The following is a 13,790-nucleotide window of genomic DNA, read 5'->3' on the forward strand; positions in this document are numbered from 1 at the left end:
AATGAAAGTTTGCTAAATCGGTATCTTAAGCGTGAACTGTCCAGCCATTCGTTCTCGCGAGATCTCGTCAAGGCAGGGTCGTTGCTATGGATGCAGCTGTCGCGGTTCAGGAAACCCTTTGCAAAGTATTCTGTTCACCAAGCAGATATAAAACAGCCCCTTTTGTAAACCAAGACGAGATTTAATGGAAGGTAAGTGAATTATATACTTCAGTTCTTTAAATCCACTTTCTAGAAAATGTTACTTTTGGGACCTAAAAATAAATTTCCTTCACGCTGTTTTGAAGAAACATTGCCAGACGGCGAATCGAATACTTGCACAATCTAATCATATATCTCTGAAACAAACATGATTCTGTTTTAGAGCTAGTCATTTTTTCAAGAGTTGTACTTTAGAATATTTTGACGCAGGTTGCTTTACGATAGTATACGTCTAGAATTGCACACTTATTTTAAATGTTATTTTAAAGTTTTTGATTTGAATATCACCTTTGACCTTCCTGTATTGTTTCCCCCCCATACACCGGCTTCCTTCCTCTTACACATAAAAAAAAAGTGGTGTAAATTGGGTTGGATGAATATTTTCATGTGCACGTTTTTGATTCCTCACAAATAATGTAATGGCTTCACGCAATATTTAATGCATGTGTTCACACTTTATTTTTTAAAACAATTATGAAAAATAATATATTTTTATTTACAACCACCTACTTTGTGTGGTATCGTTATTGTTTCTCCTCATAACAGAGGCATCACAGATGGACTATGGCAATAGAGTGACCAATCTTCAGCTTCCGGAACATTGTAAACAGCAATTGGACAACATGAAAGCCAAGGATACATTTCTCAATGAGCATTTGAACTTAGTGAGCCAAAGTACTCCAGCAGACAACGTTGTAGACCGGTGAGAAAGTCAAAAATGTTAAAACAGTCGCTACCTTCCATTCATTAACCTTTTGTCCATCACTTCCTGTAGAATTGAACGGGATGAGCGTCAACGTTTGTTGGACCAATTGAGGGAGCTGACGGATGTTAACGGTCGCCTCTTCAAACTCCTGAGCGAAAAAGAATTTGAGCTCAAACACATGAAGAAGAAATGGGAGAAAGAGAGGGTGTTTCTCATGGCTGGTATGTGTGTCCTATTTTATAAAGATGCACCAACGTACCACTTTTTTTTATACCACAAACCGACTGATCAATTCTGCTGAAAATGTTTGACTTCAAATGTTCAAAAACTGAATTTTTTCTCGTGGCGTTTTAGGCGTGTCCGGCATGTCAGGCGATGCAGCGGCCGTCAAGATCGTGGAGTTGTCCAAAAAGAACCGAGAGCTGACTGCTGAAGTGGAACGAGAGAAGGCCAAATGCAAACAAAACAGCAATCGAATCAAAGCCCTCGAGACTGACGTGAATCTTTTGTTTGTTTGTTTTTTGTCCTCGTCACAATGTCTGTCAGCTCATTCATTTCCTTCTTTCTTGCTACAGTTACAGGCTGCCATGCACTTACTACCAGGACATGAGATTGACGTCCATTTGCAGAAGAAAAACTCATCTAAAGATTGTGAGGTCAAGTTCACTCAAATGACTTGTTAAATTCAGTGGGACGTTTTGACATTAAAGAATGTCAAAATGTTACTCCAAAGATTGAATTTACATCATTAATAAATGGTGGCTGAGGTTCGACCCTCAACAGATTTGTCTTTTTCCGTTCTTTTCTAATGAGAAATACGCTGTCGTGTTCCACTTTAGCGCTTCGACTGTTCATGTTTTTTTTGTTCGAGTTTAATCACCCTAATTGGAATAATTAATTATCCGTAAAACAGGAGAACCCAGCGGTGAAGTCCCTGAAGGACAAATTATCTGCCGCCCAGCTCAAAGTCACCGAGTATCGCAACCAAGTTCAGTTTCTCAAGCAGGAGTTAAAAGTGGCTCAGAAGGTGCAAAGCAGCACGTCGAACGTGATCCGCTCACACGTTTTGCACGCAACCTCATTTGTTGTGAATGGCATCTGCTGCAGGTTCTGATAAGCGAGGTTGGCGAAGACGTCAACGTTCCGCAGTTATTGAGCTGTGCGGGGAGCTTTCGAGGACGTGCACAGCAGATTCTCGCTCTTCAATCGCGGGTAAGAAGGAAAATAGAGCTCACATTTGTTTTGTTGATGTATCAGCTCGTGATATCGTCTCCACGGCATTTTTGTTGACAGATTCTGTATACTGACATTTTTGTTGTTTCTTGCCAAGAATAATTTTATATTGGCGACATGTTTTTTTGTTGTCCAGTGAATTCACAAATAAACCAAACTAACACCATGAAAGCAATACAGGACTGGAAACAAAGTGTTCTATAAAACACAATTTGTGCTTGCTAGTTAATATTTCGTAACCTTTTGAGCAGTGGTGGGCGGTCAAGGCCTTCAAGGCGTTCTCTGCTGGCCTAACATAATCAAGAAATCATGGTCATATTCTTCACATTGATGTCAGATTATATCCTAGTGTTGAATTCTTTGGGTTAGAAATTTTATACAATCAGGATTCAGCTCGCTGGTGTTGCCGGGCAGATTTCATGATACCAGTAGCACGCACTATTCGTCCGAGGCCTTCAGATACAATCGTGGGGGCGTCTGTTCTGTGTCTCAAGGGGGCTTTCAGAGCAACCGTTGGAAATTTTGAAATATATTCTTGATCTTTTTTTTTCTTTTTCAAACCACAATGGCCGAAGGAGGCAAAAGTGTGGATTTAATTGCAGATACACTTGCGCGGCCATTTTCAAGACGGACCTTTCAAGAGAAGCTAGGTCGTTCAACACTCAGTCAGTACTGCGTAAGTGTGTTTCTGTATATTATTTGTCCAGCCGTGGTGTTATAAATGACGGTATTATGAGGGGGATTTATTCAAGTCGGACTAAGTAGGACTTCACTGAAGGCCGACGTGTGAAATGCACGGCCCGCCACTGCTTTTGAGACATCTTGTTCCCAAAGAGACAAACAAACTACAAAATAAGATGATCTAAATGGATTAGTGTGTGTGTGTGTGACAGGTGCGTGACCTGGAGCAGCAGCTGAGGTCGCCTCCATCAAGCATGTTGAACATGGATGAAGAAGAACAATCAGGCGTTCCTCCTAAAAGCCAGGGCCGATACGTGGGCTATAGCCGCAGCGCTGAGAAGGAAAAGAGGGAGGCCTTTCAGGTGGGTTAATCAGGACTTTGTCGAACCTTTAACGGAAATGTACTGACACGGCCACTCTTCTCCAGAGGCTCTCGGAAAGCTACGAAGCCTTGCAGCGAGACCGCGATCAAGTGAGGAAAGAGCTGGAAGCCTCCAAAGCGAGGAACAAATGTTTGTCTGCTGACATAAAAACCATGAAAACTCAGACTTCCTCTCTGCTGCTGAAAAGCAAACACGACGACGAGCTCGTGGACGCTATATTGGTAAGTTAAAATAAAAACGTCGACCCCGACGCCCGCGACCCTCGTGAGGAGAGGCGGATCATATCACAAAAAAAACATACTACTCATGTTCTTCATCTCCATCTTTCCATGGCAGAAGGAGAAAAGTCGCATGCTGGAGCTGCTGAGCCAGCTCACCAGGCAGAGCGCACCGAGCCAGCCCAGCTCGGGACCGTCGCTCAGCAGCGAGCTCTCCGCACAGAAGATGCACATTCAGAACTTGTACCAAGTGATAGCTGACAAAGAAGACACCATTAAAGAATTAGAGGAGAAAATTAAGCAGCTTTCCAGTGACGACTGCTGACGAATAAAATTGATCAGTCTAAAAAGGGATCGGAAAAAAAAAGTGAAATAATCTTAGCACTGCACTGGATTATAAAGATTTCAATAATATTCTAAACTACATAAAACGATATGCTAATATTCTACTGATATTCATCAATGCAAGTAATGTAACCAATGTTTTATCGTATGTGAAGCTGTTTGATTTTTTTTGTAAATACTAGAACACCACAGCCTACAGTACTGTATGTGTTTGGTCCTTTAGAATGTAATTTCCCACATTATTGTGATGTGGGAAATGATCAAATTTGACTTATTAAGGATTCAATATATATCAATATAATGTCTTAGTTCATCCATCTGTGTCAGTGACGTATAGTGACAGGCAGAACAATTAAGTGCCCTTAAATTTCTTTTCATCCAACACATACGTACAAAATGTTTAGGACATTTTTGTTTGGTAAAGTGCCTTGAGATTTGTGTTAAGGAAAATATGTGCCTTGCCTCAATACACATTCATGGCATTTTCAAATAAAATAGAAAATGTACATCTACCTTACCTTGACTCTTGCCAGTTTTACGTGAAGCACAATTTTCTATTGTTGATAGTTCATCTCTTTTGCTGTGTGTACCACTCCAATATGGCGGACCCACACACGCACACGGCTGGCAGGTAAGCGGCTGTCGAAGAACACGGGCGAAAGCAAATCGCGCGTTTCTTTCGCAATGCTGTGGTGTTCATTTTTCTTTAAAATACTTCACTCGAGGGACTTTTTTTAAGACCAAATATATGACGTAAACTCAAGGTGTTGCTAATCCTAATTACGTTAGAAAGGGAAATACGCAACAAAGGGCAGCATTCCTGACTGTGGCACTGTAATGCTTTTGCGCAACAAAGGCTGACATTCTTGCGAGTAAGCGGTAATGCTTTTTTGCGCAACTGAAGCGAACACACCCGAGAGTGGTCATGAACACTCGCTGTCAATATTTCAAGCAAATGTTGTGTGTTGTGTTTCATTTTCCTGCAAAAAAAAGATAGCTAGCTAACGTTTAGGGTCAATTTCCCGAACGCAACAATGCAAAATCAAAATATCGACTGGGAGAACCAAATGTGAGTTTTACAGTAAATTATTTTTTTCAAGACAATGAAAACTTGTTATGGGGGTTTTGATTTTCGGTATAAAAAAATTTATCCGTAGGCGTTAACTTTAAAACAATTTCCGGGCTCAAAACTGCTAGCTAATTTACTAGCTATGAGAAGTCGTAGGGAAGGAAAACATGCAATAACAAACTCTTGATTGAGAACAATTTGGGAGTTAAAAAGTAAATTATTTTATAACCCTAAATACTTTAACTATCAAGCTATCGTTGTATTTCACTTTTTCTTTTCATGACAACTAGATTTATCTGCGAGAACTAGTTCATTTCAATTATTATTATGATCATCCGTCCTATTATTCGTCAACCAAATAATGCTAAAATATTTTTAATATTTAACAGCTCTGACTTAAATTTGACAAACCTTTTTTTCAACACAATTATGTTAACTTTTTTTGTCAATGTCACAAATACCAACATTTATTTATGTGCTGGGCCATGCAAACATTTATTGACATATTTAATTTTTAGCAGTAACCACGAAATGAAAACAAGTGTGGACACTTTTCTGCTCATTTTCTCATTGTCAGTGATTGTGTTTCCAATAGACAGCAGCAGGAGGAGAGCTGGTTGAACCAACTGAGGGACATGAGGGATGAAAACGACTGTCTGATAAAACTGCTCACTGAAAAGGATATTGAAGTCAAACAGATGAAGAAGAAACTGGACGACGAGCGAGTGTTGGCCTTGGCGGGTATGTTTGTTATGATATAATTATTTTGTATTTGAATATAAAACAAGAAGGGATATTTTAGGTGCAGCGGGCATAGCGGGCGACATGGCCGCCGTCAAGATTGTGGAGTTGTCCAAGAAGAACCGAGAGTTGACGTCGGAAATAGAACGAGAGCGATCTAAATCCAAACAAAACAGCAATAGACTCAAGGAGCTTGATCAGCAGGTCGGTCTTGATGTCATTTCAAAGATTTATATCATTTCTATGAGTTAATTGTTGCCCTGCGTCTTCACACAGCTGCAGGCTGCTCTGCTCTCACTATCGGGACAAAAGATAGATGTCAACATGCAGAAGCAAAACTCATTGAAAGACTGTGGGGTAAGTTCATTTAGGCGCTAAGCCTCTGAAGTAGATGCCCTTGAGGTCGTAAAATCTTTTGTCGGGAAAAAAGTTTCACAAAACTTGGTCTGCGTACCGCATTTGCAAACGAAGAATTCGACAGGCTTTTTTTTTTTGTTTGTTTTTCATTCTTTGTTGTTTTGTTCTAACTTATTCTTCCATTTGCGTGATAATTGCAAATGTGAATACTTTTCCATTATGGCTATGTCATTTGTTTTTGTGTTCCTCTTACATTTGAAGTTTGACAGTATTACGCCCTCGTATTGATATATATATATTTATAATTTGCATTTATAATTTGAAGTATTCCTCTTTAGTTTTTTTAAAATCTATTTATGAATCCATTATTTTACTTCTCCTAGTTTTTTAAACGCTTAATTTTTTTATTTAGAGAACACAATTTAATCATTTTTTTTTTATTGGAAAATATGTTGTTGTGTTCAAGTGTTGTTTTCTCGAGTGTCCTAATCAGACCGACTGATTGCTTTGTCCGTGAAACCAGGAGAATCCGGCGATGAAGTCTCTGAAGGACAAATTATCTGCCGCCCAGCTCAAAGTCACAGAATATCGCAACCAGATTCAGTTTCTGAAGCAAGAATTGAAACTAGCTCAGAAGGTCCAAAACATCTCACCTATTGTGATCGCCAAACACATTTTACAAAACATCCCAATGTGGCATTAATTCTCTTGCTGCAGGTTCTGATAAGCGAGGTCGGGGAAGACGCCAACATTCCGCAGTTACTGAGCTCCGCGGGGAGCTTTCGAGGACGTGCGCAACAGATACTGGCCCTTCAATCAAGGGTAAAGCGTGCTGCATACATCATGCTTTTTAACGGCTTTATTGAGTTTTTAAACGTGAGAGAAGCCAAATATACATGCACACAAAAAAGAAGAAGCTACGCTAACTGTTAGCTTGTCTAAAAACCGAGTCTGCATTCCAGAAAAGCAGGAATACAACACAATAAAATAAAAAAACTCTTAACGGCGCACACCACAGGATAATTGCTCCGACTAATTTTTAGAGACAACTGATAAACAAACTTAATTCACAAATCACACAGATAGTCTTGTGTTGACCACACCCACATAAGGATTTGCCATCATAAATATTGGACACGTTTACGTTTTCCGAACGTCATCACCAACGGAGTGAAATGCTCAACTTTGGCTCGTTTGACGGTACCTCGCGTCCGATGGAGCAATGAGACTAAACGATTCAAATCTAGTAAAATAACTACAGGCAGAAAGCGTGAGGTTAGGTGAGAGAAAGGCGATCTGATCGCGTGCAATGTGTGTGCGTGTGCGACAGGTACGTGACCTTGAGCAGCAGCTGAAGAAGGCGATGACTCAAGGATCCAACGCGCATAGCGTGGAAGAGGACGCTTCTAAAATCTCAACTCAGGGTCGAAACATCAGCTTCCTCCGTACAATGGAGAAGGAAAAGAAGGAAGCATTTGAGGTGCGTGTACCTTACAATTGCGTTCATTGCTGGATAAAAACCCTGCCTTGTCTTTTTTTTTCTCAGAGAATCTCAGCCAGCTATGAAGGCCTTCAGAAGGAACATGAAGATATGAAAAAGAAACTGGAAGCCTCCAAGGCCAGGATTAAATGTCTGTCCGAGGAAAAGGCCGCTCAGATATCCGCCGCTCTAGTTAAAAGTAAACATGACGACGAGCTGGTGGAAGCTCTGCTGGTAAGACGTTATCACATTGTTGGCAAACTTGCGGCTCGTGGGCTGTGTGAGGCCCCGCAAGAGTGCTTGGTCTGCTTTGTCATGCAGTTGGAGAAACAAATAAAGCCTCTGAGGTTATAAAGAACCTCAAAACAAAATATGACTATGATCGAGATATTTAATAATTTCATTGTTGTCCAACAAAAGCATCTCAAAGTATTTGCTGAATATGAATATTTATCATAAGGATATAATTTATTTTCAGATTTTTATGAAGGATATCTGAAAAGTATTTTTGTAAAAGGATCACATAATTTGGTGTTGCGGTACCCATTCAATTTCTGCAAAAGTAAAAATATTTCATATTTTCATTTTAAACTTGTTTTTATGAATACAAATAAAGTAATCTCAATGTTTGAAGATGTTTTTTCCAGATTAAAGTTTTTAAAAATGATTTTAATAAAAATATGTTCCTATTTTTCCTTAAACAAGATTTATTTTTGTTGTCCAAATAGTTTTTTGAGCTACCAATGATCACAATTTTGAGACATTACTTTTATTGAATGACTTCGTTTTAAAATTTGTATCTTTAGAATTTTGGGGGATGAAATGTATTTTTAAAATTCACGTTTATTAGTTCAAACAAAATTCATAATGTAAGATAGTGAACTTCAGTTTCTTAACACATTTTGTCATAACACTGCTTAAGTGTGCTGCGTCTTTTTTTTTCACTGCAGAAGGAGAAGGTTCAAATGCAGGAGATGCTGAGTCAACTGACTAAACAACTGGAGGGTGAGAACGCACCGTCCCAGCCCAACGCGGCCGCGCCATTGAGCAGTGAGCTCTCCATCCAGAACATGCTCATCCAGAACTTGTACCACGTGGTCGCCGACAAAGAAGACATCATCAAGGAATTAGAGGAAAAGATCCAGCATCTTTCAGTCAAGGTGACAACTAAATCTAATGCCTGATTGGAACAAACAAACAACCTGCAACTTTTACAGGATGTGGAAAGTCAGGGCAGTGTGAGCATTTCTGCACATTCCCCTGAAGAGGGCGCTGTTGACAAGAAAACAACATCTCCACGGTAATGGTCATCGGAACACGCAAATGTATCCATTATGTTTCAATCTTGTTTAATTGTTTATTATTTTTGGGGAGGGGTAAATATATTTAGCAATAAAATAAAAACACGAATATCATATGTACATAATTTTCAGACCCTTTTCTGTGAAACTCTAAATTCAGCATTTTCTGACTAATTGAAAACATAAAATTAAATGTACATATTTTCTTTCCTCAAAAATATTTTTCTTGCAATGCTATAACCTGAATTTTGAAACTTTTTTCTTTAATAATCTCGTTGTGCCTTTTTTTTCCGATAGTTCCAAGTGCTCCTTCATACAGGTTTGTGTACCTGAACTCGTCTCCTCTTCCTCCACAGTTCTACCTTTGCTGTCAACGGGCCGTGGTATTTGTAGACGTTTTCATCAGCCGAAGAACCTCCATGACCACAGCAACTGACCTCAAGTATCCCGCCGTTTGTATGGACTCATCCATGGGTGAAAATTTGCGGAACCTGAAGAGGTATTCGCAGGCAAAACATGAGCAGCAGCGTGACAGTGGCGCTCGAGCAGGAGTAATTGCATTGCTGGAGCGTGGTGACATGGAGAGGTGGCGTTTTAGTCCTTGTTTTCCCTTCTACCTTGACGTCCAGCGCCACTACCGAAGCCCTGATGTTTTAGGTCCAAGCAAGTGGGGGGTGCGGGGCGGAGTGCTGGCCGTTGAGCTGGAGGAAAAGCGAGCCACCGAGGGCAACGCTTGGTGGCGTTGACCCCGCGGCTTTAACGCTGACGTGATGCGACAAGACGAGCGCGGCTTCCTGTAGGCTCTGTGACATGGCGCAACTTGGCCTTGCTGCCCCCGTTCACGTTCTTACCTTCTCATGCCACGTGTGACAAACGGCAGCCGGCGGTAACGGGCTCCGCTCATCTCACCCCCCTCGCCCCCTCATCTTTGTCTTCCTTTTACTCCTCACCAATGTTCCGCCACTCGAGCGTGACCTTCTTATTCCGTTTTGAAGACCTCCTAAGGTCGATTGTGATTGTTCTTTCCTTCGCTGGCCTCACTTGAGTAGCAAAGTGGAGTCATCAGGACCTGTTAAAAAAAACACCTACTTTTTGAATCAAATGGGTAAAAATTGCGGTTGTTTGTTTGCATGACAAAGTATTTCCAGAGTCCAAAAAGTACCCGTAAGATTAGTGCTGTGTGTACTCAAACGTTACAAAAGCGCACAGTTTTGAAGTATATCTAAAAAAATACATAAAAATATCTCAAACGACACATAAAAATGGAGGAACAGTCAACAAATCGCCCGTTTTGAAGTCACAATGTTTCTACATTTGATCTCCATTTTAAGTCATTATTCATGCATCAATTATTGGAAAAACTGATGCAGGCTTTTGAAGTCACACGAGTGGCCTGTCATGTTTCATAAAACTTTCATTGGCGTCTTTATTTGAAAATGTTCAAGAACACCAAAGTTCCGTTCCGGAGGGACCATGCAATGGAAATAAAAGGACAGCTTTTATTACCGCCGTAAGGGAATTAATTTTTTCAAATATATAATTTTCCAGCAGGAGCAGCGCATCTGTGAAGGTCGTAATTCATCAAACCACTGCGTGGACTTTTTATATTTTCAATGAACAATGTCTGAACGTGCAAGGATAACCTTTCGGTAATGCAGCCTGAATATTTTTTGCCGAAAACAAAGCGATTGGGGCTCCAAAGCCTCTTTCGGAGCTAATCGCTCACGTGGGAAGTCGCGTTGCGGCGCTGGCGTTTCCACATGAAATAGAGGTGTCCGACTTAATTCTCTGGGGGGGGCACATACGGGAAAATAAAAAAGCGCTGCTTGACCTTCACCTTTGATTTATTAAACATGATGAAGCCAATGCGGTGAGCCAGTATTTAGTTTTTGGATGCAGTGTTTTTATTTTTGAAAAGCTGTTCCATCACATTTCTGTTAAAGTCAAGTCAAGTCAATTTTATTTGTATAGCCCTTAATCACAGACAGTCTCAAAGGGCTTTACATAGCCACAATCGACATTCCCGATCTTAACCCCCAGGAGGGCAAGGAAAAACTCACAAAACCCGACTATTTTCAGTTTGCTGCCCATGAGCCGTAGTTTGAACACCCGTCTTTGCCTCGGTGAACCTTACATTCAAACTTGTTTGCTTCCAACCTTGCCAAAAGGATTTCAACGGCACCCGCCACTTGCTTGCTTCCCTCCTCCTCCTTCGTCCTCACGCTTAATTTAAAATCACGGCCGATTTAGCGTGCGGCTTCATAATACCGCGCTGGTTCTTCCGTGGCTCGGTGGGAGATTGGCTGGTCGGCATCGGAACACGGCGGGGAAAAAAAAAGAAAAGACCCATCCATCCGTTTTCTTTCCCGCTTATATCCTCACTAGGCCACAAGACAAAAATATCACGACGGCCAATAAAGTCGGCCCTTGTGCGTGTTTGCACGTCGGAAGCCGAGCGCCCCTCGGCGCGTGCCCCGCTTTGCTCGGCTGCCGGTTATCACTCACTCTTGCCAGCGGAGATAGCGCCTGTTTCTTTAGCGGCGAGCGAGCGTCCTGCTGCCGTGCCTTGCCAAATATGTATCAAAAGTAGCAATGTGCGTCAGAAAGGATGTTGATGGAGCAAATAGTTGACATGGTCCAGGGAAAATGTTGAACTAAATACTTGTTTTTGTTGGGAGGATGGCGCGGGCAGTCAAATAAATCACCGTCAGTCATTAGTCGTGACGGGTCAATGAAGCTTCAAATCTGCTTCAGTTGTAGTATTTTTGGAGTCCAGTAGATGGCGCACTCTCTGTTCAACATTAAACTGAAAGCACACCGACTTGATATTTTTTAAAACCAACAGTGCCACCTAGAGGACTCAAAAATATAACAACTGGTTCAGGAAGCAAATTTAAAGCTTCATTTTGCCATCACTAGTCATTCGAGAGTATTGTCAAAGTTTTATACTAGAACCGTTCTGGTCTTTTCGAGTTGATAAACCAGTTTACAAAACGATTTTGTACTGTGAATGCAGAAAAAAGTTACATCAACAGATTGTTAAGAGTGCCTTTGAACACGGCAACAACTTTGCTCATTAAAACAAAACACACCCAAGAGTTGAGTTGTTTGTCATAGCAGAAAGCCTCATCTGTGAGATTTGGATTTTTCACATTCTTTCAATCTTCCTGTCAATTTTGGTTCTATTGTGCGCGTGTGTGTCGTGTGACGTCACACACAACGGCAGTTGACGATTTGGAACCTCACGCTCGTTTTTTTCCTGGAAACTCTCGTTCCAATTTCAAGTGTAGTGAAGCACACGTTGGCGACGAGTCCAACTTTTCAAACCGACTTTCCCCAAATCCCCAAAAACAAGTTTGTTTGAGCGTCTCGACTTGCGCCCGCGACCTCAGCCGCTAACGAGTCTCATCGCATTCCGGTAAATGACTTCCCTCCCCCCAAGCACCAAAAAACACTTTTGATATTGTTTTATGGCGCCCGATTACGCAGGAGCGCTGCAGATTTATTCCAAGATGCCCAACGCGCCAGTTAAATCAACACGGCGTGCGTAAACAGCCTCAGCTATTTGTCATTCCAGCTTTGAATGACTCCTTTCTGCGGCCGTCTCCTCTCGGAGGTATTCCCTCGTTCCTGCTGACCATTGACTGACTGACCGCGTCCAGAAAGCTAAAGCAAACAGCGCGGCCTGTGCGAGCTTTAAACGTAGCCGTTCCTTCGGCGTATGAAGGCGTCTGTGAACTTCACTCGCCGTTCGTCCATCATTTGCATTTAATGCAAAGTCAACAAAACGCTTCCTTCTAATGAGAAGCCCGCACTAATTGGACTGCAAGTGCCAGGCCAGACACTAGCCGAGTAGTCCACATCCTTTTTTTGAGCCAAGAACTGGTTTCATGTGAGGACATCCAACATGGAATTCAAAACAAATGATTTGGCGGCCGTGTGCTAATCAAATTTGCCTGACACTTCCGAGGTTGGTTTCAAATCTGAGTTTCAGCATCCCAGTTTGGAGTTTGCGTGTCCTTGTTCATTTCGTGTTTCCCATCTGTGGGATAGGCTGCATGCAGCACAACTTTGTCAATCCTGTTCCTGGAGGGCCGCTGTCCTGTCCCTTCTCCCATCACCGATGATCTGCAGAAGCTCGATAACGATCCTGATCCTTTGAATCGGGTGTGTTGCAACAGGCAGAGATGGAAAGCGGACAGGACACCCGACCTCCAGGAACAGGATTGATGACCCCAGCTGTAGATGGATGATTAACTCGTTCACTGGCAGCCAAGTTAAAGAAAAAAAAAATGGATCTTTGACGTCTTTAGCCGTCAATGGTAGTAAATGTTTTAAAACTCACGTCACTTTTACGCTGAAGGAGTTTACAAGAATTTTAATTGCCGATGCTCTTTGTATAAAGGACACGCACTCTTTCTGCCGAGTAACAAATATGTAAAGAATTTGAAACATATGTAATAGTATGCATAAAATGAGAATACATTTGCTGTGTAGTAGTTTTGTGTTGCATAACTTGTCATGGCTGCTGTTGAACACAACTGTATTCACCGCCACCAGTCTTGTCTCCGTTTACCGAGACTCCATCAGCACGATGGTCCGGTCCGTTAGCCGGGCTCGCTGATTCCAGCATATTCTCAGTGTGCCGTAATGCCGAACGAGTCTCTCATGTCATGCTGCACGGATCTCGGCCAGGATGGAGGATGATCTTGAATAGTTCACCGGGTGGCAGCGTGGCGAGCCGTGCTTTCACTCAACCACTCGTCCGCCACACGTTGCGTTTGATATGAAACGCTGTGTGCCATTTGGAATAATCCGTCGCCTGGCATTTTGTGCATTGACATGATTGCGCAAACACGAGCCTGGAAGTTTGACTCATTGGCTGCAATGTCAGCAACGCAGACATCCGTATCGTATCGTATCGTGGCGAGTGCGTGTGCGACATGATGATGATGATGATGATGACGACGATCACATGTTGCTGCTGGCGATTCTCGGACGTGAGCGAGCGAGAGTGAGAGATCTCTCACATACACATAGACAACCGTAATCGGCTGAGGTCATGCCAGCTGAGCC

At 42.0% G+C, this 13,790-nt stretch overlaps 2 protein-coding genes and 1 long non-coding RNA gene across 6 annotated transcripts; 2 read left to right on the forward strand and 1 right to left on the reverse strand.

Moving 5' to 3' along the window:
* Positions 1-65: 65 nt before the first annotated feature.
* LOC148326465 (coiled-coil domain-containing protein 13-like) lies at positions 66-4,239 on the forward strand. 2 transcript variants are annotated; one of them, XM_088310884.1, is made up of 10 exons: positions 66-191; positions 747-903; positions 976-1,127; positions 1,261-1,403; positions 1,482-1,562; positions 1,820-1,933; positions 2,014-2,118; positions 3,033-3,182; positions 3,248-3,424; positions 3,540-4,239. In XM_088310884.1, the coding sequence occupies exons 1-10, from the start codon at positions 185-187 to the stop codon at positions 3,744-3,746; spliced, it is 1,293 nt and encodes a 430-aa protein (XP_088167010.1). In that variant the 5' UTR covers positions 66-184; the 3' UTR covers positions 3,747-4,239. The 2 variants fall into 2 exon arrangements, with proteins under 2 accessions (XP_088167010.1, XP_088167009.1); XM_088310883.1 differs by having other exon boundaries at positions 1,261-1,562.
* LOC148326466 (uncharacterized) lies at positions 740-4,802 on the reverse strand. Its single transcript, XR_015846125.1, has 3 exons — positions 4,285-4,802; positions 3,042-3,153; positions 740-1,054 (listed from the first exon to the last, which is right to left on the reverse strand). It is a non-coding gene; the product is annotated as an uncharacterized LOC148326466 (long non-coding RNA).
* LOC148326467 (coiled-coil domain-containing protein 13-like) lies at positions 4,399-9,390 on the forward strand. Of its 3 annotated transcripts, none has more exons than XM_088310885.1 (11): positions 4,399-4,835; positions 5,431-5,576; positions 5,638-5,780; positions 5,853-5,933; positions 6,457-6,570; positions 6,651-6,755; positions 7,264-7,413; positions 7,480-7,647; positions 8,364-8,573; positions 8,631-8,713; positions 9,071-9,390. In XM_088310885.1, exons 1-11 carry the CDS (start codon positions 4,801-4,803, stop codon positions 9,105-9,107), a joined length of 1,272 nt encoding a protein of 423 aa, XP_088167011.1. In that variant the 5' UTR covers positions 4,399-4,800; the 3' UTR covers positions 9,108-9,390. The 3 variants fall into 3 exon arrangements, with proteins under 3 accessions (XP_088167011.1, XP_088167013.1, XP_088167012.1); XM_088310887.1 differs by having other exon boundaries at positions 4,399-4,645; XM_088310886.1 differs by having other exon boundaries at positions 4,399-4,638.
* The last annotated feature ends 4,400 nt before the right edge of the window (positions 9,391-13,790 follow it).

This window comes from Idiotropiscis lumnitzeri, chromosome 12, assembly GCF_059441095.1.
Source record: "Idiotropiscis lumnitzeri isolate Australia: NSW breed Sydney's pygmy pipehorse chromosome 12, RoL_Ilum_1.0, whole genome shotgun sequence".
NCBI lineage: Eukaryota > Metazoa > Chordata > Actinopteri > Syngnathiformes > Syngnathidae > Idiotropiscis > Idiotropiscis lumnitzeri.